Here is a 24,879-nt window from a genome sequence, read left to right as displayed (position 1 = left end):
CAGCATCAAAACTAAAAGTTATAAACAATGCTACAATGCCTGCAAATTTCTACTCCTGCAGAGCCTGAGATATCATGGAAATTCAAAGTTGTTTCTTTTTCCAGGGCAATTAGCAATTCAGAAGTTATTTTCCTTAACATTAAAAAATAGGGACTATGGAATAAAATCTCCAATATGAGAGAAGTGATAGGACTATAGCAATTTTACTGAGTGTTGATATAATATCAAGATTTTATTATTATTTTTAGAAGCTAATCCTCTCTCTTTAACCAAGCTCTTAATTTCAGGGAAATTTTTATTATATAAAAATGTTGAAGTGGAAGATAGGAAGTCATGAGTTGGTGTCTTAGAAAAATTTCATGTAGCAGACAAGAACACAGGGGATAGCTGTGATTCTAATTGTTAAGATTAACACTCAAATATTTTCAGTTAAAAATTCCTCCTAAGGAACAGTATCTGCAACATAGAATTTCAAAGTCTGGAACTCTCTTCCTTTCTGTTTCTGGATCTTCCTACCATTAATGTTTTGCTAAAGAGCAAATTTTCCAGGTCAACAATTTGGACCCTCTAGTTGTTTCAGAATCAACCATTACTCTGTGGATGTATTAGTCAGCATCTGCTCATCTGATTATTTTAGAATATTAAGTGGTTTTTGGAAGATGCTAATCCTGGTGGCCAGTGGAGCAGCACTCATCAACTCCCACGATCTGTGAGTGATTGAGGGACTTAAAGATCATCCAACACCATGCCATCATTTGTTGGCAAAAGAAAACATGCGATATTTTCTTCTTTCACCCAAACCTGAAACAAGCAGATGGTGGAAAGAGCCCAATCTGTTATAGATTCCTGAGCACTAGTCCAAAATGGCTATCAATGTATTTTGCAATCTAAATCAAAGGCCCCATTTATCTTCCCCATGAAACGCTGAACAAACATGGGCTGCTATCTAGAGCAAAGGGATAATAGGGGATCAAACCCAAGCCTCATGCAAGCTAGGCAACCTCTGTACCATTAAGCTGCATCCCCAGTCCTGCTTTTTAAATTAATTCAAATCATACCAATGGAAGGGGAACTGGCTCCTCTAATAGTTATGGTGGCTTAGATGAGAGAAGGAGAGTGCAAATATATTTTGTCAACTTTTTTAGATGTAAACTTTAAATGTTGAAGTAATTTGAAAGGCAAAAGTTTCAATAATATGAAGGAACTTAAGTTTCACCAGTTTGTTGGACATCAAGGGGCTTTAAGGGAATATCAGCTCCAACTCTAAGTTAATCAGTCTAATTTTCTGGTTTCTAATTAAAAATCAGTTGTACATCCCTAAAAAACAAATGCCAAATGTCTTCTTTGATATAAGGAGAGTAATTAAGAACAGAGTAGGGACGAAGAGCATGAGAAGAAGATTAACATTAAACAGGGATGAGAGGTGGGAAGGAAAGGGAGAGAGAAGGGAAATTGCATGGAAATGGAAGGAGACCCTCAGGGGTATACAAAATTACATACAAGAGGAAGCGAGGGGAAAGGGAAAAATAATACAAGGGGGAGAAATGAATTACAGTAGAGGGGGTAGAGAGAGAAGAGGGGAGGGGAGGGGGGATAGTAAAGGATAGGAAAGGCAGCAGAATACAACAGACACTAGTATGGCAATATACAAATCAATGGAAGTGTAACTGATGTGATTCTGCAATCTGTATACGGGGTAAGAATGGGAGTTCATAACCCACTTGAATCAAAGTGTGAAATATGATATATCAAGAACTATGTAATGTTTTGAACAACCAACAATAAAATAAAAAAAAAAATCAGTTGTACAATCTCTTAAGACTTCAGTGAGAATTAAATGCAAGTAGAGAATTATGTAAAAGAACTGATGTTCCTTGTCCTTCTAATCCAAATTTATACTATTAAACAAAAAAGATTTAGAAGCGTTAATGTTAAAATTGATTTGTTGGTATATCTTTATATTGGAACAAATACTAGCCAAAAATAACTTACCAATTTACAATGCTCTCAAAGCCAAACAATATATCATGGCATGTTAATTCTAAATTTTGTAGAATCTTATTCATAACTATAGTTATAAAAACTTTTTTAAAATATCTGTATGGGAGATGAAAACATTTATTGCCTATTTTTTGAATAGTTTTATCTGGATGCAATGCTTTTTTTCCCATTGCCTGAGTGACATGGTTGATTGTATGAGAAGAATGGATATCCCATTCCCTCATCCCTCAGGAGAGCTCATGTGCCTTGCCTTCTAACTTCAGTTTGACTGGAGATAAATTGCTCAAGACATAGGGCCTTACCTGCTTAATGATATTCTTCTGTGGGGGGCTGTTCAAGGCTCTTGAGCTTAGAATGGGGTGTATTTCAAGGGTAGCACTGAGGAAACTTGGTCAAATGTACATCTTGAGATAGCTCTACCCCACAGGAGTCTGAAAAACTCCGTGTGTTATTGGGCCTACAAGGGGGTATGCTAAGGAAGTTCTGTGGCCTGACTCCAAGCTTGCCAGGAAATAGCCAAGAGATATCCAACCCAGCTTACTGAATTCTGAGGCATGAGAATGCAAAACCTCACAGGGCCTCCCTCTCAAAGATGCTGGGATATGGACAGCCTTTCTCTTAAGTATGGTACCAGCTAGGGAAGCCTCCTCGACTTGTTTTTCTCCCTCAGCCCCCATGTGCCCTGCCAGTACCCATTCATTCAACTTATCTCAGGGATTCATCCAGTTCTCAGTGCCACTGCTCCAGCTGGGTCTTAACTGTTTTCCGCCTGCAGTAATCCAACAGCTTCCTAGAAGGTTTTCCTCTCTCCATGTGTCCACCATTCTACCCCTCATCACCCATTCTTTTTAAAGAGCTGCCTCAAGTGCTACTTTTAAAAATGAAAATATAATCATGTATCTTCCTTCTTAAAAGGCTTCATTGGCTCCCTACTAACCTTTAAGATAATGCCTGAACTCCTCAGCGGTGCATGGACAGAATCTATTGTCTAATTACTCCTTTAGTAATGACCTTTGGCCATTCTCATTCCTCTCCCTGTAGGATCCACCTCTAACTGTTTATTTATCCATTTTCCCCCCAGTTAATTCTTGAGAGCAGAGATTTCCCCCACCCCCCAACCCCAGATCAAATCCCTGTGGAAGGAGGCAGAATGTACTGGGCATAAGCATAAATAAAAACCCAGAAAAGAGTCATTAGCACTTGATTTTAATTAAAATTAACAGTTCAGATGAAGACTGGACTAGAATAGTGTTTAATATCAACCTCTGAGAAATCACATCTATATAAAACAAATGAAACAGGCCAGGAGAAGTCCAAAAAAGGTACAGCTTACATTATTGCACGTGGATGAAATGCTATTTAGGGTAGCAAAATCCTCAGGCCAGAGGAGGAGGAAGAAAAGACAAATACAGAGGATAAACCTCTAGGAAGTATTTATTTTGCATTCTGAACTCTCCAGTGTCCTCAAAAGTATTTAGCACTTTGGACACATTCACTATGCTCTTGAAAAAAAGTGACTTCAACATGTTTGAGTTACACTTACATTCTTTGTTCTAGTCATGTGCAAGTTCAATGTGTAGCTACCTCACATACTGGGACATCTGTAACACCAAAATTCCCAGTGCCCACAGTCATGGACAACAGGGGAAGGGAGTAAAGTACTATATTATACAGATTTTAGGGAACAATACTGTGGCTATTGTTAACCCTTTTGAGCACTCTTGATTTTGGTCATTTATATTGGAACATGTGAAGGAATAACATTGAATATGAAGGTAACTCCTAGGCTGCTTCTAGAAAATAAAACACAATTTAAAAACAGTTCCCTGCCACGTTCAGGAAGGTGGCAATTACTGTATATATAAGAAAAAGGGTGTAAACTTATAGAAAAGATCAACTCCGGCTTACAAACAAATTATAAAATTGATTTTGTTTTAACCTGTGAGTGTAATACAAAAAATGTAAACTTGTGGACCTAGTTACCAAGACCACTTATCCTCCTAAGCTCAGACATGAAATTAAAGTTTCGCTTGAGCTAGTTTTATCTTCAAGTTTTCTCCAAGTTTGTCCATGAACTCAAAGGTATTCAAGTAGTCAGAACGCTGTACGCTAAAAGGAGAGAAAAAAGAAAAGATGGAAATTTAGTTTGTTTCTAATATAGTAGGAGGTAAGAAAAAAATCCTAAAAACACTACTTAACATAGTATTCTATCTATTTCTAGAAGTCAACCGATTAATGTTACCAAGCTACAAGAATACAGACAATTACTATGTTCCCAGTTCATAGGGCTGACCCAGTCTTGGGCATCGTGCAGTGGAGGCTCAAGCACAAACATTCACAGTGGGTTCCACGCCATGTAGCTTTGAGGTTGAAACTATCAAGATTTTCAGTTTAGACTAATCCAATGAGAGCAGACTCATCCTACTCCTTAATTCTTAGAAATAACAAAACCTGTTGAGAGTATAGCCATGCCTTTACCTACATTCCCATTCACTGTTACATGTTCTTAAAAAAAGCTTAAATGTTCTTGTTTTCATCAGTGTTTTATTTAAGAAAAACAAAAAAGAATGGACTAACTGACATAATCCTGCTGGTACACGCCCATCAAATAGGCTGCAAAGATCTATAGATACTACATATACTATACAGATTAGAATATTTCAAACATTGTATTCTCGATGGAAATTCAAGTTAAGAAATTTGCAGTGACTGAGTATATTCACTTTATTGGGGTGTACTGAAATCTCTGAGGATATACCAGTTGGGACTTGGTATTAGTGTTAATTTTTTCTAAAATTTCTTAAGATGAGTCCTGGTAACTAACTCTGACTTTGAGAGAGTTATCTGATTAGCAGCTAATGCAATGGAATACTGGTTACCATGTCCTCAGAAAAGCCCAAGGCAATCAATGCACAGTAAGTTCCACTGTACTGAAGGTTAGTGGAACTTAAGGAAGCGATGGTAATCAATGGACATCTTATACTTGTGCTACTTATTTTTCTTATTTGTAAATTAAAGAAAATAATGGGATGGAATTAGCTAGACTCTGAGTTCCCTTTTTTTCTAATTGACTATCATTTTCTTAAAATTAAATAAGTTGTTCATTCAATTATTGTTAACTAGATCAGCAAATTATAGCCCAGCCCATAGAACAAATTTAGCCTGTAGTCTGGTTTTGTACACAAAAGTATAATTGGCAAATTGCTGTATCTATGCATCTCTGTATTATCTATGACTACCTTCCTGCCACAACAGCAGATGCCAAGTTTAGTATTTGCATAGTTCCCAAAAGATTGTCTGTCCCACAAACTAAAATGTAGCTGGGTTTGGTGGCACATGCTTGTAAGCCCAGCTACCAGAAGATTGAGGCAGGAGGATCACAAATTCAAGGCCAGCTTGGGCAACTTGGTAAGACCCTGCCCCCCCAAAAACAAAAACAAAAACAAAACAGCCTAAAGATATAGCTCAATGATAGAGCATTCTTGAGTTCAATCACCAGAACCACCCCCACACATACACATACTCAATCTGAAATGTTCACTGTCTGACACTACATAGATAATGTCTATTGACCCCTAAAAAGGATGATGAATATCAATTTACATAATTACAAAAAACACTGGTGTTTTGAGGCTGGTGAGGATAAATGGCAATCTGACCACAGAGTTCAGGGCATCTTATACTTACTTGGGTAGACCTTTAATGCAAGCAGCCAAGTCCTTGGTCATAAAGCCAGCCTCAATGGTCTCAATGCAGACTTCTTCCAAAGCCTTTGCAAAGATGCCAAGGTCATTATTGTTATCCAGCTTTGCCCTGTGGGCTAACCCTCTGGTCCAGGCAAAAATGGAAGCTAAAAAAGAGAAATAGTCATCCCAGGTCTAAGAATTCCCAAATCTTTCACAGTTCCCCCAAACAGAACATTTTTAAAAATTTAGGTTGTGGGCTTTATTAGATGATATCCATATAGGGCAGAAGTTTTAGGAAAGCTGGAAATACTTTCCCAAATAGAAACTACCTCCCCCCAGCACCCCAAAACCCCAGAGGAAAGGGATCAGGGGGTGGTGGGAGGAGTGAGGGGGAATGTGCTACGGAGTGATATTGGCCAAATTTTTTTTGTTATATTTTGTGCACGTACAATATGTAACAACAAATCCCATCATTATGCAACTATAATGCACTAAAAAGTGTGGGAAAAAACACCTACATTTTAATGGTATGGTACTAGTGCTTGATGTTTAAGGCATTTACTGTCTTAGAAAAGGTCTCTATATCTTTTGTCTACATGTCTACATTGGTCTCCTCTTTCTAGGCTGCTATCTCTTTTTAAAGTGCTGTCCTTGACACCTTGTTGGAGGGATCTATCTATGTGACTTTTAGATGTGGAGCTTCCAGTGACATTTTACTGCTCCAGGGACAGCTGATACACTTGTTGATAATTTCTTTTCTGTAATGTATACTCTTCTACAAAATAGAAAAACACATTTTCAGAATATTATTAAGCATGTTAAAATAGCTCCTATTAGAATGCATTAGCTACTTGCTGATGACTTTTCACACAAAACACTGAGTAGCCTAAGGAATGTGCCTGAGTTCCTCTGGAGATCTCCTTTGGAGAACACTCTCTTGTCAGAAATCGATGTAGAAATAGACACCATCTTACCAATAGGATTAGTGGACGTCTCCTGTCCTTTCTGGTACATGCGGTAGTGACGTGTTACTGTCCCATGGGCAGCCTCTGCTTCTACTGTCTTGCCATCTGGACAAATCAGCACACTAGTCATCATGCCAAGGGAGCCATAACCTGTAGGTGGCAGAGCATTAAGTACTGGTCCATCTGCGAGAAGACTGGTCTCTCAGCACTGAGAGCAAAAGACTCAGTCTTGTCAGGTCTTGGTAAGCATGAGCACATGGAGTCATTGGTAGCTCCTCTGCCTTTCAGAAAATGAGGTATCCAGATCTCAGGGTCAAAGGATCTGGAGAAGCTGAGCTGTTTCTCAGTTATTTCTGGTATCTGCTTCATGTTGGAGGGTTTGGGGTCTGACTGCCTGTATTTCACCCTATTCTGTGGCTTCATATCTGCTGTGACTCAGTTTTCCTACCTATAAAATGAGAATAATAAAAGGACCTACTTTACTGTGTTGTTGTGGGATTAGATGAATGTACATATAATTTGTGAATATATATTCATATTTCTTAGAAAAATATCTGCCACAGTAAGAGCTCAATATCTTGTTGTTATTATATGCAGATACTCTGCTATTCTGGGGAAATAAAGATTAGAGTTGTCTCCTGCCTTCAATTTACTATAAACTCATGGGGATGGGAAAAAGACTTATAAATATAGGATGGGTTAGATCCAAGAACATTCTAATTGCTCTTCCTTGTTCTCTGGAATACCCTCAACAAAACAATTCTCTTCCATGGTTTCCTATTCAGAGAACCATATTCCAACAGTTAAGTTAATTCACTTAATTTTTTTTTTATGTACACTTTTTCACTTGAATTCAAGGGACCCTTTCTCCATTTATGCCACCACCTATGAGTTCTCCTTAAGTTAATAATGTAAACTTCCAATAAATAAACAAATGGCTACTTTTGTGTGGGCAGAGATCAAGTGGATCTCCTCTAATTTCATTTTAGTTTTTGGTCATCTTTAAGCCCAGTTAAGAAATTTCTGTGTGGAATTAATAGTTCCTTCCATATCACTGTATTTCTTTGAGGCTTCATAGACACTCAAATTAAATTGATTAGAGAATTCAGGACCATATCATGGTGAATTTGTCTATTTATTAATATTAGGATATAAGCTTATGCCATTGTCAAAACTGAGGACATAAATGAAATGGCCTGAGTCTGAAGTAGTTTGTATCTCTAGAGAAGAATGAACAAAAAGATAGCTGGGCTGGTTTTCATCTGTTTAGCTGAGATCACCTGATCTATCAGACTCTGGTCTTAAGTAGGTCTCTTATCAGGGCCCATGATACTTCAGATCTCTTGCTTCATAGTCCTTTAAACTTTTATAACTGGAAATTTACATCTGAAATATTTCTTTTGATACTCTCTTCTTATTGCCATGAGAACCTTTAAACATGGGATAACTTTGGGTCCCTCTCCCAGAACTTCGATGATAAGGAATAGCTCTCCTCATCTTCTGTGGAGTCACCACAAAGCAGTGCACCTTTCTGTGTGTACTTAGTACCAACCACCAAGGATCTGGAGACAGAGGGGGTGGGGTGGTGGTGGTAAAGAGTTGTGTAATTCAGTTATCTGATATAAAAGTAATCTTTGGGCTGGTGTACTGATTTTCAAACTGATTAGAGACGTTTAACTTTCAAAGAGAAAAAGTAGTACTTCCTGGGAGAAAATAAACATAATTAAAGCCTATGCAAACATTCATCTGGGGAGAGTCAAGTTCCTACAGCTACCAGGAGTAACTGAAACTGAGCAGCAACTTGGTGCTGAGGAAAACAGGGAAAGGAGAATTTCTTTTGATTTGGCCAATTCTCCTGGCATGAAGTACCTGGTTCCTGGAATTTCTGTGAATGGCCCTGGACTTCTTTGCTCAATATTTCTTTGTACAATCCCCTTTGTTAAAAGCTAAGCAGTAAACTTAAATTAAAAAAAAAAAAAAAATATATATATATATATATATATACACACACACACACACACACACACACACACATACACACATATTTATATATACACACACACACACACACACACATACATACATAGTAACAAAGCAGCCTGATTCAAGGCTGGCAGTAGGAGCATGATCAGGACCTGTTGCCAGGTGAATGAGCTCCTGGAGATACTGCTCATAGTTGCCCGAAAACCCAGGCCACTGACTTTATTGCTCCTCCTTGCCTGAGTACACTTGGTTTTCATAATATCACCAGAGGGAAAATAAATACAGAAAAAGGGGGTGACTTTTGGACCAGGTAGTTGGCTACCTGTTGGAGGTTTTAAAACTTCAAGTGGGAAAAAAGGATGAGGTGAGTTTAACCTACGGCTGGAGCCAGCAATGTCAAACCCCCGCTTATTTCCTCTGTGACCTTGAATAATTCACTTCCCCATCTGAACTTAATTTCTTTATGTGTCAGAAAATGAACGATGGATCTGGGTGCTTTATAGCACTAGCATTTCATGATTTTACAACTAAGGACTACAAAATCCCTCTTCCCAAACTATAGATCTACCATGGAATGACCTCAGGGCTAGCAAGCTCCATCCACCTCCACCTGCTGCTCTGGCTCCTTACCTTGGGCCACGGAATCTGACTGTACATCACCATCATAGTTTTTACAGGCCCAGATGAAGCCTCCCTCTGATTTCATAGCTTGAGCCACCATGTCATCGATGAGCCTATGCTCATACCAGATCTTTTGGGCTTCAAATTGGGATTTGTACTGCCTAAGAAACAAGAGAAGAATTAGAACAATTAAATAAGAAGTTGGCTTTTCAGGGCTGTCATCTGTTTCTCCCAAAGGCTTGGAAGGGGACAGGGAGCAGCCTTTTCAGTAGATGGAGCACAAATGTGGGACTCTAACACAGGCTAAATCTCTGCTCAAGCATTCTCTGGCTATGAAACCCCAATTTGGCCACCTGTCACACCTTGCAGGAAAGGTGTGATACAGTAGGCTGTCCCAACTATTGCATTAATTTCTAATTTTCAATAAATACTGATCATATTCTTGAGACTCAGATTCTTTTAAGAATGTAGCAAAGGAAGCTGAGTGTAGTGGTCTATTCCTGTAATTCCAGCAACCCAGGAGGCTTAGGCAGGAGGATTGCAACTTCTCGACAATTTAGCAAGACCCTCAGCAACTTAGCAAGACCTTGTCTCAAAATAAAAAATAAAAAGGACTGGGGATATAGGTTATTAGTAAAGCACCCTTGGGTCAATCCTGGTGCTGAAAAGAAAAAATAATATAACAAAGGGAAAAAAAGATATTCCAAGTCATGATATCATTCAGGAAACTAGATGTACTATGGGACAGTTTCTAGGCTTAGTACAGATGGATAGTTGGAAGAGGGAATCAAAATGCCTTTGGAAAGATTTTTTTTTAATCCAGAAAAATCTGCATCTGAACAACATAGGAAGTGATGCTCTGAAGAGTTAACACAGGCTCACCTCACAGGTTGCTGGGCCAGAGGTTATTATAAATTTATACTTAAGTTCAAAAGACCATGTAAGGTAGAGTTTCAATCATTACAATGATTTTTAGAAAGAAGAAAATGGGCCTGACTCATAAAATGACATATTTGACAAATCAGAACTTTCTATCACTAACAGGGTACTTAAGTCAAGTACTAAACAATCCTGGCTCTGTGAAAAATTAAGAATGGGCCCTTTTTTAAGAACATGTTTATTTTCCAAAAGCAACTTAGAGTGGTTTTATTTTACTCCTGCCAAATCTTAGTTTTGCTCTTATCTAATTTAAGGATTATTGAAGATTTTCACTTGATTTGTCACAGAATCAAAGGGATAAGGAAATGCAAATTCTATACCATAAATGCCAGTTTACTTGGAAACAAAAGAAAGAAAAAGGAATAAAGAATGGCAGTTACTTGTCATATATCTCCTGAAAAATGTCTTTAAAGCGTCCATCATATTTCTTCAGAATAGTGTTTTTGGTGCTCAGATACAAAGGCCAACCCTTAGACAGAGCCATTTGGAAGGAACTGTGTGCAAAATCTTCAATTGACTTGTCTTCATTGTACATACCCATGGCAACTCCACCACCCGCTGCAGGGAGCAATGAGAGAAAAAAAGAAAGTAAATGTGGGATAGCTGGAGCGAGGTTAAAGGAATCTCCACAACCAAAATACCAATTGTTGGCTCCCCTGGCTGAGCCTAGACTCCAAGTCCCTGGCAGCCTTCCAAACTGAACAGTTCAGGAGTTTTCAAGGGACAGGATAGAATGAAAATCAGTTCTAGATAAGAATAGTCTAACTTGTTTTGGAAGGGCCACGAAAATAAGAAAAACACATGGTCTTCAGGATCCCAAAGATACTGAAATACCAAAAACTACTAATATGGGGGCTGTGGCTGTGGCTCAGTGGTAGCACACTTGCCTGGCATGTGTGAGGCACTGGGTTCGATTCTCAGCACTGCATATAAAAATAAATAAAATAAAAGTCTATCAACAACTAAAAAAATATTTTTGAAAACCTGCTAATGTGACAGAAATGTACTCACAAATGGGCAAATAATTTTGAATTTGTTTTTTATGTACTTTAACAATTTCCAACATGTATTTTGAACTTAAGGGTGTACTCAGCCCATAATTATTGAGAGAGATTTGCATTTTAAATACTAAATGAAAATTCTTGTAATTTCCAGAAGGACACTGAGCATGTCTACTGCAATTGGTGGAAGTAATTACGCTACATGGAATCATTCGTGTTTCACAACTTTTATTAGTTGAACTCTGTTGTTACTGAAACTTGAACCCATGCCAACTCCCAGGGTGCTGAAACTCACAGAAGTAGATTCTATTAAGATGACATTATTTAAAGGAGGTAAGAAAAAAAGATATATAGGTGTTCTCTTTTTTTAAATTTGTTTGTTTAAATTTTTTTTAAATTCTATTTTAAAATTTTTTAATATTTATTTTTTAGTTTTCGGTGGACACAACAACATCACTGTTTGTATGTGGTACTGAGGATCCAACCCGGGCCGCATGCATGCCAGGCGAGCGCTCTACCACTTGAGCCACATCCCAAGCCCTAATTTTTTTTTTAATTTTTAAATTTGTTTGTTTAAATGAGTACTTTCAACAACTTTTGGGTAGGATTCGCCCTAATGAAACTTTGAAGCTGCAGGGGAAGAAAAGTCAAAAAAAAAAAAGTTTCACTTTCACAGGATAAATTCCCTGAAGGGCAAGGAGAAAATCTTAGCAAACAATGCAACCATTTCTAAATACAAACCCCACCAGAGCAAAGGGCAGGATTGCATGACAGATGATTTGGGGCTATTAATGTTTAATTTATACCATTTGTGCATACGGTATTCCTGCCAATCTTCCCTCCATATTTTAAGACAAATGCATAAATGTCTCCTTGTCATTGCCTATATGCATTTCCAGTTAAGTGACTAACCCCTTCATGCCTTATTCATGCCATGGGAGGGCATGGAACCAACTACTTTTTATGTTAGATTTTTGGTTCTGTAGAAGTGTAGAATTAGGTTATATTTTTAGGCAGTCAAATAACTAATTTTGAAAAAAAAAACAGTAATAATGTTTCTAAATCATTTGTTTTTAAAAAAAGAAGACGTAGCTTATGATGGACTCATACATACCTTCAAAGTTATGTACCAGGTATGTCACCTTCTGGGTTCCATCACTTGGTGTGTAGGTTATCTCTACTTTTCCAGACCCAGGAACAACAAAATCAGTTGCTCTATACTATATAAGTGGGAAAAAGATATTAAGAAAAGAAAAATATCCCAATAGGAATTATAAGCAAATATATCCTCCTGAGTTGCTGGGATTACAGGCCACCACATCTGGCAGATCTTTAAAGAGATAGAAACGAAGATAGTCCAGAGTTCCTCTAGTTAGTGGTAGTAGACATTAAAAAGTCAGTCAGTATTTATTAGTAGGCTACCATGTATGTGACAGTTTTATGGGCACTGATACAGAGAACACAGAGAATAACACAAGATACTTTCTTTAGGAAGCTTACCAACCTAATAAAGACAATACTAAGTGACAAGTGACAGAGTTTTCAAATGTCAGAAAGAGTCATAAACCAATAAATCAATAAAAATGCTGCAGGGTGATGAAGAGATATGACCTGGCCTACGGGCTGAGGAAGCTGTCCTGCAGGGAGGATTATAATACTACTTGTGCTGAAAATGATGATAGAGCTGATGCTTTGTCCTTATTATGTATCAAATGCTTTAAGATGATCTCATTTGATTCTCATATCAATCTTACAAAGATGTCAGTGTGATATAATGGAAATAATGCATCCTGAGTCTAGAGACTTGGGATCCTTACTTAGACTTTCAGGGCTCAGTCGTTCCAGTTATCACTTGTCCACAGGAAAAAAATCATCTGGAAGCTGCTGTGACAGTTGATGAACCCCCCAAAAATCCTGTTCACCTCCCTCATGAGCATAAGCCATTCCAGTGGAGAAATGTGCCTGGTATACATGAGGTATTCACAAGTAATTCGTGCACTGAACCTTACTCAAAGACTTGGGTTAATTGGGAGACTTGGAGTTAGGAATTAACAAGAACCAGCCACACCTATAGGTTTATAGTAATACTAACAGTAGGTAAAAGAGCATTAAGATAACAAAAAAGATTAAATATCTACTCTACAAAGAACACTTATGACATATAAAGTCATTCACTATGGGTTGCTGATTTGTTTCCATTTCTCAGAAGGAAGAACTGAGACATCAAGGTACTGTAAATGCTTTGCATAGGGTTTATGCACATTTACACAGAAAATCAACCTGGCATTTGAAAATTTTAATCTTGACTTTAAACAACAGAATGTCCATTATTACAAATGACTGATGCTATAATTAAAAAAAAAAAAAAAAAAAGACAGACTGAATTGGTAAGAATTGCCACCTATGCATTCTTGCTTGGGACTCTGGTACCTGTGAGGAGCCTGGCCAGGATGAAGGGACAGTATGAGCCACAGGGTGGAACAAAGTTAACCGACTCCTTGGGGACTGAGCTGGCAACCCTGTCCCCAGAAACATCTTCCCTGGCCACACTGTTTACAGGGATGACTACACAGAAGTGCGGATTTTGGATTTTAGCATTAGGGAATTCCTGTTTTTAAGGTTCTTGTAAGACATAAGCTTCTTTCTATGAAATCTGAAACCTGTCTCAACACAATTTGGAATTTGTTTAATTGGCAGCTTTTCTGCTTAACTTGGCAATGAGTCTATTTGTATAGAAATACAGAATCCATTTTTGTTTTTCAAGTAGGAAAGAATGTTCTAACTAGATTGCTTTTGAATACTAAGCCAGTTATCATGTTTAATAACATATTTGATGGTTCTCAATCCTATCTGTACATTAGAATCACTTATGGAACTGATTCAAAAGCCTGAATTCAGATTTCAGCTGGTGGAGATGGGACTCAGATATTAGACAAAAACCAAAAAGGTAAAGCTAAACCAAACCAAACTAATAAATCATTCATAAGTGAATTTTATTATGCAGCCAGCATTGAAAACCACTGATCTGGTTGGATCATACGATACTACTAAAAAATAAAAAAATTAAAAAATAATTGGCCATTTGTGTGATATAACTAACAAAAGGCTAAAGAAAAAAACATGTTTGGCAAAAATCATGTGTTGAGATGGGTATCTACAGTAAGTTTATCTGTATTTACCTCTATCTAAATGTGGGTAAATATACAGCTATACATACTAGAATTTCTAAATTTTGCAACTTTGCTTAATGGGTGTAGACACCAAAAGATAAGGATAAAACTCATATAAATCAGAATTGCTGGGTCATGTACAAATATATGGGAAATTATGCCCAAATGACTTACTTGGTCCCCATAAGCATGACGGCCTATGATGATGGGTTTTATCCATCCACTCACAAGTCGTGGGATATTTTTGCAGATAATTGCTTCCCTGAAGACAGTGCCACCCAGAATATTTCGGATAGTGCCATTTGGTGATTTCCACATTTGCTTCAACTTGAACTCCTCAACCCTCTTCTCGTCAGGGGTGATAGTAGCACATTTGATGCCAACGTTATACTTCTTTATAGCTTCTGCAGCATCCTTGGTGACCTGGTCATTGGTGGCGTCACGATTCTCTATGCCTAAGTCATAGCTAGAAAGGGAAAAAAGTATCAATACTTCTGGAAAATGAATAAAAGTCATAGCTAGAAAGGGAAAAAAATCAGTATTTCAGGAAAATGAATAAGTTATAATCCATGACCCCACTGGTGACAGGCAGAGGTTGCTATGCAGAAGATAAAGGTCTCAAACACACCTAAATCTGTCAAGTTTTAGCACTATTGTACCCTAAACATAGAAGATGACTGACAATTCAAGAAGGAAGTAAAGAGTCAAGAAGACTAGGCTAGTGGGCAGCTGTCTATTCGGAAATTGAATGGAAAACAACGAACTCTGTCAAATTGCCCCCTATTTTTCACCATCTTGAGGCAATAACAACACATGAACAACCCTATGGCATGGCTTCCTTCCATTATAATTAGCATACAAGTTAAACCTAAGCACCACCTAATTTTTCCTTAGTAAATATTGTGCTTGAAAAATAAAAGGGTGGAAGGCTTAAAGGATGTTTTGTTTCTGACATTAAAGTGGTGAAGGGTATAGAGATAACTGTTGTGCAAAAAATGCTAATGACTGCTTCATTTATGCTGGTTAGTCATAAGGTGAACCTTCCCCTAATTTTTGGGCAAGTCTCTATGTTCTGGAAACAAGCCTGCAGTTTATTGGATAAATAATATGCACCAGAAAGTTTTAGCTCAACGTACACCAACACCCATACTTCGGGTCATTCAGAGCTGAATGAATGTTGGCTGTTCGTGGAACACAAAAACATGATTTTATGGAAAGTAGTAAAAACAAAATAACAGAATAACTTATTTTGTTCTCTAAGAATTTAAAGTTTTTCAGCTCTCAAAAATTGATAAACCAAATAGTCTCTAGATTTCTGTTCTTAGTTTTCACATCTTCTTTCCTTAGATATCCCAACTGCTGATGCAAACACAGAAATAGCAATCTTGATTGATTCGCAAATAAAAAAAATGTCTAATGCTTCAACTTTAGATAATTCACATAAATCTAACAAAGCCATATACTTTCTTATCTTCATGCATAGGAAATGCTGAATATAGACAATGTCTAATCCCAACTCCACAAGAAGGATGGCCACAGTTTTCATGTTCCTAGGTATGATTCTCATCAGAAGAATCTACCAGAAAATTAGTGGATTTTCTGCTTCCCTTAACATTTCTAAAAGAAAAGAAGAAATAAATAGCCAGGACCACTACTGAATCTCCATAACAACAACAACAACAACAAAAACAAAATCAAAAATCCAAAAACAAAATAAAAAACAATCAATCACTACACTTCTTTCAAAAAGAAGCAGAAATAACAGCAATTTTGGAACAACTTAAAACTTATTTGAACTTGCAAGAATTCTTTAGTTTGTAGCCACTGACTCTTTTTTTTCTGCCTAGGCATAAAGACACCCCTTTAAAAGGCCTTATGAGTCTATACTAAAGAGGCTAGCATTATTATTCTGGACCCTGTAAACCCCTGCAAGTTCACATAATGTCATGCAAAGTTCTGAAACAGGAGAGAGTTTGTGAAATGCTTCTTCAACCCACTTTGAAACTGTTTTTATGCTCTGTTCCCTGTATGTTTGGTGGACTCCTACAAGCATAGTCTTTACACCACATGGTGGTTGCAATACAGACATTATCAGCAGCTTAATTTTAGAACAATTAAAAAGGGCGTCTAATGACAGCATGAGAACTGAAAGTCTAAACCAAAGCAAGTTAACGGGTCCTTAGGACACATTCTGAATACTTCTGGATGGAGGCAGACACTTAATAGTTGCCAACAATTTGTCTGAAACGTGTTGCTCTATATTGTACTATACCAGGCTTTAGCCACTTTACCTTTTTAAACATTCTGCCTCTACCTAGTTTGAATGTTCAAAAACAAGAGCCGCTTATAAAAAACACAAGGAAAAACTGAGAGAATTATGAACATACTTTCACATCTGCCCCCAAACACTGTAAAGACAGGGCAAAGACAAAGATGATCTAAGGGAACTGGGGCTTGAGGTGGGTGTCTCAGAGAACCACGAGGGTTCTTTCAGTGCAGCAGCTGTATGAAAGGGCGAAAGGCCAAGAATGAAAAGGAAACATCCACTGACTAAGAGAATGATAGAAAATTGAGATTGAAAGGATAAAATTTAGTTTACTGTTTCTTACATCCTCCACAAATAATACATTGTGCTACTCTTGGGCACTGATTTATTACAAATAAAACCATCACTGGAATCAAGGTAAGAAAGCCCTCAAAATTTGTTCCCCTTATGATTCTTGAGTTCTAGATAATGATAAATCCAGTTTTTCTACTAGAATGTTAAATTAGAAGGTTCATTAGGTATATTTAAGCCTTGTTCACAAAACATGGTTACATCTATTTTTAAAAGCCAATTGCACCCTGAAATAACTTAGATTAAACTTTCTGAATCTGCTAGCTTCATGGAGGAATAATTCATTTACCTATGCAGATCCAATTCCACATAAGGAAAAATGAGTTTTTCTTTAATCAGTTCCCAAATGATTCGTGTCATTTCATCTCCTTGCATCTCTACCACAGAACCGCCATTGATTTTTTGGGACATTTTTACTTCAATAAATCTAAAAAGAAGAACAGATTGGATATATGCCTTGTCATTATTTCATTATAAAGTGGAAATGAAATATAAACAATCTGGTGACTACTAAAAGAACAGTTCATAATAGTTGTTACATGCAAAGCAAATAACTATTATATTTACCATCAGAATCGAGAATTTTCTCTGTATAAAGCATTGTGTTGTGTTCTTTATATGTGGTTTGTGTCAGTCCTATTAGTCAGCCCTATAAGATGGAAATTGTTTAACCATTTTACCTTTAGAGAAAACTAGCTTTGCCCAAGGCCACCTTGCTAAAGGGTAGGGGTGTCTGACCTTGTACATGTCCTTCATAATGCAATCACTATTCTCAACTATTGGTTTGTCTTATGAAATGAGATTATTTTCACAATATCATCCTGTTTGAACATTTCTATCCAATTCAATTCCTCATTTTATTGGGCCCATAAGATGAGCAGAACAGCAAGTGCTAGTATTTCTCCTAAAAGGCTGTTTTGGTGAAAATAACTACCATGGAGGAGATTCAACTGGTTCTTATGACCCATATTCCAGATAACTTCAGAAATGCAAGACAAAGAATTCCTGGTGGAACTGTGCAAGATAAAGAATTCCTGGTAGAACTCTGCTTTCCTAGAGGCAACACAGGCTTCAGAGATGTGAAGCTAAATACAAAAGTGACTTCTCAATTAGAGAAATCTGAATAGGAAGGTCTCCTGCCCAGGACTCAAGCATGTCCCTGTCTTGTTCTTCAGTATCCTAACTCCTCCATGGTTCCTCTGGCCATTCACAGGTGAGGATAAGCTGCTAGTGGGTGGGATGGGGGAAACAGCATTGTTTTTGGGAGGCATGGCCCTTTAAAAAAAGGCATGTGGGGGTACAAAATACCAATTAATCTAATCCCATAAAGGACAAAGCTGGATCCTTTGGAAGAAATGAAACTGTGAGTCTTCAAAGAAGACCATGGTTTATGCTTGTTCCCGAAGAGACAGAGGCCTTGAGCCTACTAAAAGAATCTGTTCCTTCTCATGACACTTTAATAGAAACTTTTCCCAGCAACACAACTGCAAATTACTTTTAACCCCTTAAGTTAGAGCTGAGGACTGAAAAAGTCAGGAGAAATCAATTGAAAAAAAAATACAAAAATAAATAAGATTAGATCAGAAGCTGAAAAACAGTCTCTCTTGAACAGCTGAGCTAAAGCATTCTGGCCTTTAAATAAAAAATTATAATACTTAGTAAGCCGTAAACTTTAGTTTCTTGTGATAAATGAGGATATAATCCCAACCCCAGGCGCACTTTCATTTCTCAAATTTGTAGTTCTAGATTCCTGCTTATTAGTATTCAGGAGGCTCCCTAAATCTTACCAGGGAACTTAGAACTCTACTAGAATAAAAGAAATGAGCAAACTTGTGGATGAGTTAATTACTTCTATCAGTAATTTCAAGAACATTTTATAGTATAGCTTCAAGTGTATGAATCTGTCATGCTTAATCCTACTGTCATACCTGTCTTTGCTTTAAAACATAACAAATAAAAGCAGCAGCAAGCTTATCTTGGTTTTGATAGTACATTTTCATGGCCATGTTCTTACACAGTATTATGCAATAGTTATGACTGGGCTATTTTTCCTTGATGGCAAATACAGTTAATAGATCAGACTCTGTACTTAAAATGTCAAAACTAAGGAACAGTTGTTTTTTTTTTTTTTTTTTTTTTTAGTTTTCTTCTCAGTGAATGCAAACATACTCTCTGCAATAATTTTTCTATGTGTTATAATGTATTACTGACCATTTTAAGTTTTCCCTGCATTAATTATGTATTAAATTTTTACCATCTTTCAACAACAACAACAACAAAGCATTATTGTTACTACAATGTAAGGCATTAGTGTGTTTCTTCTGGATTTGATTTTAATGCCCTGGGCTTTAGATCTCACTGGATTCACTGAATTCTTGTACCTCTCTGATTTTCTGTTTCCATCCAACCCCAATTTCTGAAAGAAGGGCTGTTCCAAGCCCAATAAATGAACAGCCACCAGTTCATTTATTTAATCTGAAGGTAGTTGAATTCCCATCTCCTGACATACTAGTGTAATTCCAGAAAACAAACTTGGAATAATAATACAGGGTAGTTCAAGTAAAAAGAGCCACTTGCTCTATTTAATTTTATTTTTGTTAACCTCAAATTTTTTGCCAATTTTTAATGTTTAAGAACTACAATAATTGCTGGCCAAATATAGTCTCTTGCAGATCAGAGAAGACGCTAGGCTAAAAGAAATAAAGCGGTTTCAATTTATCATTGGAAATATTCTTGACTCATTCCATTGCAGTACCTTAGCTTGCCCTCAAGACTAATTAGAGGCAGGATGGCCACATCAAAGAAAGTACAGAAGAAGAGAAATTATGAATTCTCACCTTTACAGTGAACGGACTTCTAGTCACACCAACTCCTCTCAATCTTGTGGACTCAACTGCAGTTTATCTCCTAAAACACAACAAAACCGGTAATAGGAAGTCTTAAAACACACACACACACACACACACACACACACGCACACGTCAGGAGGATTTAGCTGTTTTTAATACAAGTCAGGCTGCCTGATTTATCTGGTTTAAAGTACAGTGCTGAGTATCCAGAGGAGCAAAGGGCAGCTTTGGGTCCACGTCCACCTTCCAAATACAGGTCGAGGGAGTACAAATCTTTCTGCGTGCACACATCTGAGGGTGCGTCCGAGGGTGTATCCTTGGTCCGTAGTCTGTCAGCTGGCCTAGGGGTTTGTACGTCCTCGGGTGACGCTGTGAGCCTGCAGATGTCCTTGTGGACGTTGTGCAAGAGGGCTCCAACGGAATCTGGACGGGTTCCTCTTTCCAGATTTCCACTCCTGATGTTCCCTATCGGGTGCCGGGACCTTTAACACCCAGACACTTGGAGCTGGCGGAGTAACGCCCTCCTAGAACTTGAAATCCCGTCTCAAGGAAGGAATGCTTTCCCGACCCCCACCACGCCCCGGGGGTGTCCTAGGGAACAGTCTTCGGATCCAAACCAGAGCTCCGCCCCCTCGCGCCCCCGGCGGACGCAGCCAGTCCCTCGCAGTCTGAGTTCGCTGTCCACGCCCAAGTCCTCATCTTACACCCTTCTTTGCACCCAGTTCCCCACTGTCGCATGTTTTCTTCCTATTATATCCAAGATGGTCTTCTACGCATCTTTGAAACCTCCTACAGCAAGATTTTCCTTTCCGTATGCAGATCTGGTCTTCCACTTGTCACTGCATCCAACTTCCTCAGCGCCCAATTTCTTCCTCCCATGCCCAAGAGCAGGTTTCCTTACCTCCAGCACATTCTTCTTCCTTTTTTCCCTTTCCCAGGCTGAATACCTGGATTTGTCCCTACTTGAATTTAGGCCTTGCCGCTAAGTTCCTCCCTCCATAGCCAAGACCTGAGCTTTCTTTCTTTTCCACATTCCAGCCTTTTATGAATTAAAGCCTCCCACAGCAGCCAGGGACCTGGGCCGCCCCTCGAAGCCTGAGGTTACCTGCAGGGGAAGGTACGTTGGCTAGCAGCCGGAGGCCCCACAGTTATTCACACGCTCAAACTCACACGCACACACTGGGCCCAGCTGTTTCAGCCTGTGACACCACCTCTGTACAGATCAGTACAGACCAGTGGGCGGGTCAGGGCTTTTCCTCTTCCCGGCTTTTGTCCCCTCCCAAGCCCCACCTCCTCAGCCCACCTCCCGGGGCCCCGCCCCTGTCTCCAATCGCCGCCTGCCGACTCCTCGGGTTGGGCGGGGCCAGGGCCTAGGGGCGGGCTCAGAGAAGCTGGGGCTCAGTACTTGGGACGACCTCCGTATCCTCCAGGTGGGGGAAGGGGCTTCCTTGCAGCTGGGATTCTTCTCCAAGCCCTGCTGCCGAGGAACGTGAATGCCACCTGCAGGCCGGGGAGCTGGCCGCGCTGGGGCTGCGGTAACCCGGCCATGTAACAATCTTGAGCACTGTGAAGCGTGTTTTCAGGTCCACAGTAAACGTAAACAGGGTCTCGAGCAGCCAGACCAGCACCTCGGCGGGTCCCCTACCCACTGCTGCCGATGGTCTGTAGATTGGAATGTGCCTTTGGAAGGAGAGTGTTCCAGCCAAGCATGGGGTTGCCAGAATGCAAAGGATGCAACAGATATTACAAGCAACCCTGCCTGCCTCAGTAAATAATTTCCACCACAACCAATAACGAGATCTTTAGGGTTTTATGCACCTATAATTCCAGTTATTACCATATACTATAAATAAGCCCCATTTACAATTTGCATTAAAACATAATGAAAAAGATGATTATCCGGGTTCCAAAGTAGCTGCACTAAAGATGTGAAGCCTTAGAAAACAGTGGATTTTTAAAAATTCCATTTCCTCCAGAGATTCATTTTAGTGTATTTCTTAGTCTAGAAAACATGGGGAAAACCAGTATTTTATGTTGCTATTTGTAGGATAATAGCATGATCAAGAGTCAATGTTCGAAATTTTATTTTTTAAAATGATCTTTCATTGGATTATAACTGACAAGCAGGGCAAAATGCTCAAGGTGCATTTTGGACGCTAGAGGGCACTAGCATTTTTCCCACGAGAAAAGGGAGAAGAAAGCAAAAACCCAGCCAATTTATTAGTTTTTAATATGGATTAACGGATATTAGCATCACGTCTACTTATTCCTGAAAAAATGATTATAGAAGAGTGTAAGGGTGTATCTTTATCTCAAATCTCAGGTCTTTAGTCACCAGAGATTGTAAATTTTACTCCATGTCACATCTGGTTCACGTGGTTTATTATCCCTTGCTGATTATTAAAAGTAAGCATTCATACCCATTCTTATTCAGGGCATCCTTCAAGTTACCTAAAATATAGTTTCATAAAAAATGTTGGTAATGGGCTGGGGTTGTGGCTCAGTGGTAGAGTGCTTGCCTCTCGCGCATGAAGCCCTGGGTTCCATCCTCAGAACCACATAAAAATAAATAGGGCTGGGGATGTGGCTCAAGCAATAACGCGCTCACCTGGCATGTGCCGGGCCCTGGGTTCAATCCTCAGCACCACATAAAAAAAATAAAATGTTGTGTCCACCGAAAACTGAAAAATAAATATTAAAAAATCCTCTCTCTCTCTCTTTAAAATAAATAAATAAAAATAAAGGTATCTAAAAAAATGTTGGTAATATATGAGGAAGATGAGGTAAAAATAAATATAGGATATTATACAGAACCAAGGTGAGTTTAATCATAAAAATTTTCCATTAAATCATAAACATTTGCTAGAGAAGGGCTGCAAATTTGTCTCAAAGTCAACGTGATAGGAAAGATGACATGGGAATCTCATAAAACAGTGTTTCTTAGGCCACTAATATAGGAATGAGTAGATTTCAGGTTGACTTTTATAAATATTATTTTCTTGTAGATTTCAGGTTGACTTACATTAAAATATTATTAAATATATATTGAAAAAAATTAAATGTAATGCACCATATACTGATAATTCTTACACAACTTTAAAATAATAAATCTATAGACAAAATGGTTAGAAATAAAACTATGAAACAATAAATTACCATTAATAAAATCAATTAAATTTAACAATGGATGTTTGACTGAAATTAGATTGCTGCTAGAAATGTGAATATGAAGCTTCCTGCTTACATGCAGGCTCTTTTGAATTGAGCTGGCCTGTTTTATTGGATGCCACATTATGATTAATTTAACCCACCACTTTCCCCAATTTGGTTAATATTGCATACCTTGACATCATTTGCCTTTCATTTGGTCAATAAAAGAATCTAAATATTTTAATAATATCTAACCCCAAATACTGTCATAAATACAAACTGAAATCTGGGTCATGAAATCTCTGTTAGGATTTGGTTATGAGACTATCATCAAGATAATGAGATTCTCGTAAATATTTGAAAGCTATTATATTTTCATTTTGCTGATCTTAGAGAATCTGAATATGAGTAGGGGTTGATCACTGCTTATTCATGAAGATTAAGGGAGAGACAACAGTGAAGGTGACTTCCTGATTTAGAGTTTGGGTGACAGGATACCCTTCAACAAGGAGGAAATAAAGATAGAGTTACAGATTTGATGACCAATATAATGAGTTAAGTTTAAATTTTGTTGAATTTGAAATGCCTGTGGGACAGCAAGATGCTGATGTCTAGGAGGCAGTCATCTGTATCTGGAGTTCAGGAGGGATGTCTGAGCTGAAGAGGGAAGGAAATCTGGTAATCTTTAGCACATACTGATAACAGTTGAAAACAGCATATGAGATCATTCAGGAGTACAGAATCAGAAGAAAGCCTATCTCAGTGAGAACTGTGAGGAATACTCACATTTTTAAGGGCCATATAGAAGAAAAGGAGTTCCCAAAGTAAATGGGAAGAAAAATCTGGGGGGCAGTAAGAGAATCAGCAGAGTTTTCATGTCATGCAACATTTTCAAAAAGCAGGAAATACCACAAAGAGATAAGAAAAGACAGTCTGAGAATAATTTTGGCAAGCATAAGGACCTCATGAATGCACATTTAGTAGAATGATTCTAAGAGAGTGATTTTGATAGAAATCATAATAAAAGAGATATCATTTGTCTTGGTTAGAACAGATTAGATCATATTAATTTCTTGTCATTTATGTTAGTTGTGTTGTTTCCTTTTATTTTTTCGTTTTATTGTTTAAATAACTATCACAGATATCTTTAACTTACCTTTTTAAGAACAGTTGAATCATTTCTTTTTTTTTAAGAAAGAGTGAGAGTGAGAGAGAGAGAATTTTTTTAATATTTTTTTTTTTTTTTTAGTTTTCAACGGACACAACATCTTTGTTTGTATATGGTGCTGAGGATCGAACCTGGGCCGCACGCATGCCAAGCGAGCGCACTACCACCTGAGCCACATCCCCAGCCCTTGAATCATTTCTTTAGGCTACATTGCTAGAATTGGAATGAATGGATAAAGGAATTTTTAAGGCTTATTAGATGCACCAAATCATTCTATAGAAGGGCTATAACAATTTATATAGTTATATAAAGGGTAAAAGGGAGCTAATTTTATTGTATCCTAGCCAGAACTGAATTTCATAATTTTGAAAAACATCTTTGCAGCTAGGTGCCATGGTGCATGCCTATGATCCCAGTGACTTGGGAGGCTGAGGAAGGAGGATCCCAAGTTTGAGATCAGTCTCTGCAATTTATGGAGACCCTGTCTCAAAATTTAAAAAAATAAAAAGAGACAGGGTCCTATTGAATTGCTTAGTGCTTTGCTTTTTGCTGAGGCTGGCTTTGAACTTGCAATTCTCCTTTCTCAGCCCTCCCCAAAACAAACAAACAAACAAACAAATAAATATTATAAATAGAGCTGGGGATGTAGCTCAGTGATTGCACTTCCCTGGCATGCACAAGGCTCCACGTTCAACCCCTAGTACTGCAAAAAACAAACAAAAACATCTT

General features: G+C 38.1%; 1 protein-coding gene across 5 annotated transcripts; it reads right to left on the bottom strand.

Annotated features, from left to right (window-relative positions):
* Positions 1–3,191: 3,191 nt before the first annotated feature.
* Positions 3,192–21,083, bottom strand: Idh1 (isocitrate dehydrogenase (NADP(+)) 1). 5 transcript variants are annotated; one of them, XM_076866575.2, is made up of 10 exons: positions 20,938–21,083; positions 19,821–19,890; positions 17,273–17,410; positions 14,541–14,832; positions 12,311–12,416; positions 10,576–10,753; positions 9,266–9,417; positions 6,662–6,802; positions 5,689–5,851; positions 3,192–4,110 (listed from the first exon to the last, which is right to left on the bottom strand). In XM_076866575.2, exons 3-10 carry the CDS (start codon positions 17,392–17,394, stop codon positions 4,020–4,022), a joined length of 1,245 nt encoding a protein of 414 aa, XP_076722690.2. In that variant the 5' UTR covers positions 17,395–17,410; positions 19,821–19,890; positions 20,938–21,083; the 3' UTR covers positions 3,192–4,019. The 5 variants fall into 5 exon arrangements, with proteins under 5 accessions (XP_076722690.2, XP_076722694.2, XP_076722692.2 ...); XM_076866579.2 differs by having other exon boundaries at positions 21,003–21,053; XM_076866577.2 differs by lacking the exon at positions 20,938–21,083 and adding an exon at positions 19,992–20,491.
* Positions 21,084–24,879: the final 3,796 nt, after the last annotated feature.

This window comes from Callospermophilus lateralis, chromosome 9 (assembly GCF_048772815.1).
Source record: "Callospermophilus lateralis isolate mCalLat2 chromosome 9, mCalLat2.hap1, whole genome shotgun sequence".
NCBI classification, from domain to species: domain Eukaryota; kingdom Metazoa; phylum Chordata; class Mammalia; order Rodentia; family Sciuridae; genus Callospermophilus; species Callospermophilus lateralis.
The sequence above is the reverse complement of the archived record's forward strand: the minus strand, read 5'-3'. Positions and strand labels throughout refer to the sequence as shown.

What these genes read in the sequence shown, in the direction of transcription:
- Idh1 (XM_076866575.2), bottom strand. Translation starts at nt 17,394, where the DNA reads ATGTCCCAAAAAATCAATGGCGGTTCTGTGGTAGAGATGCAAGGAGAT. An exon ending in GTCATGCTTATGGGGACCAA is followed by an intron (nt 12,417 to 14,540) that starts GTAAGTCATTTG and finishes CCACTTATATAG; the next exon opens with TATAGAGCAACTGATTTTGT. An exon ending in GACGTCCACTAATCCTATTG is followed by an intron (nt 5,852 to 6,661) that starts GTAAGATGGTGT and finishes TCTCTTTTTTAG; the next exon opens with CTTCCATTTTTGCCTGGACC.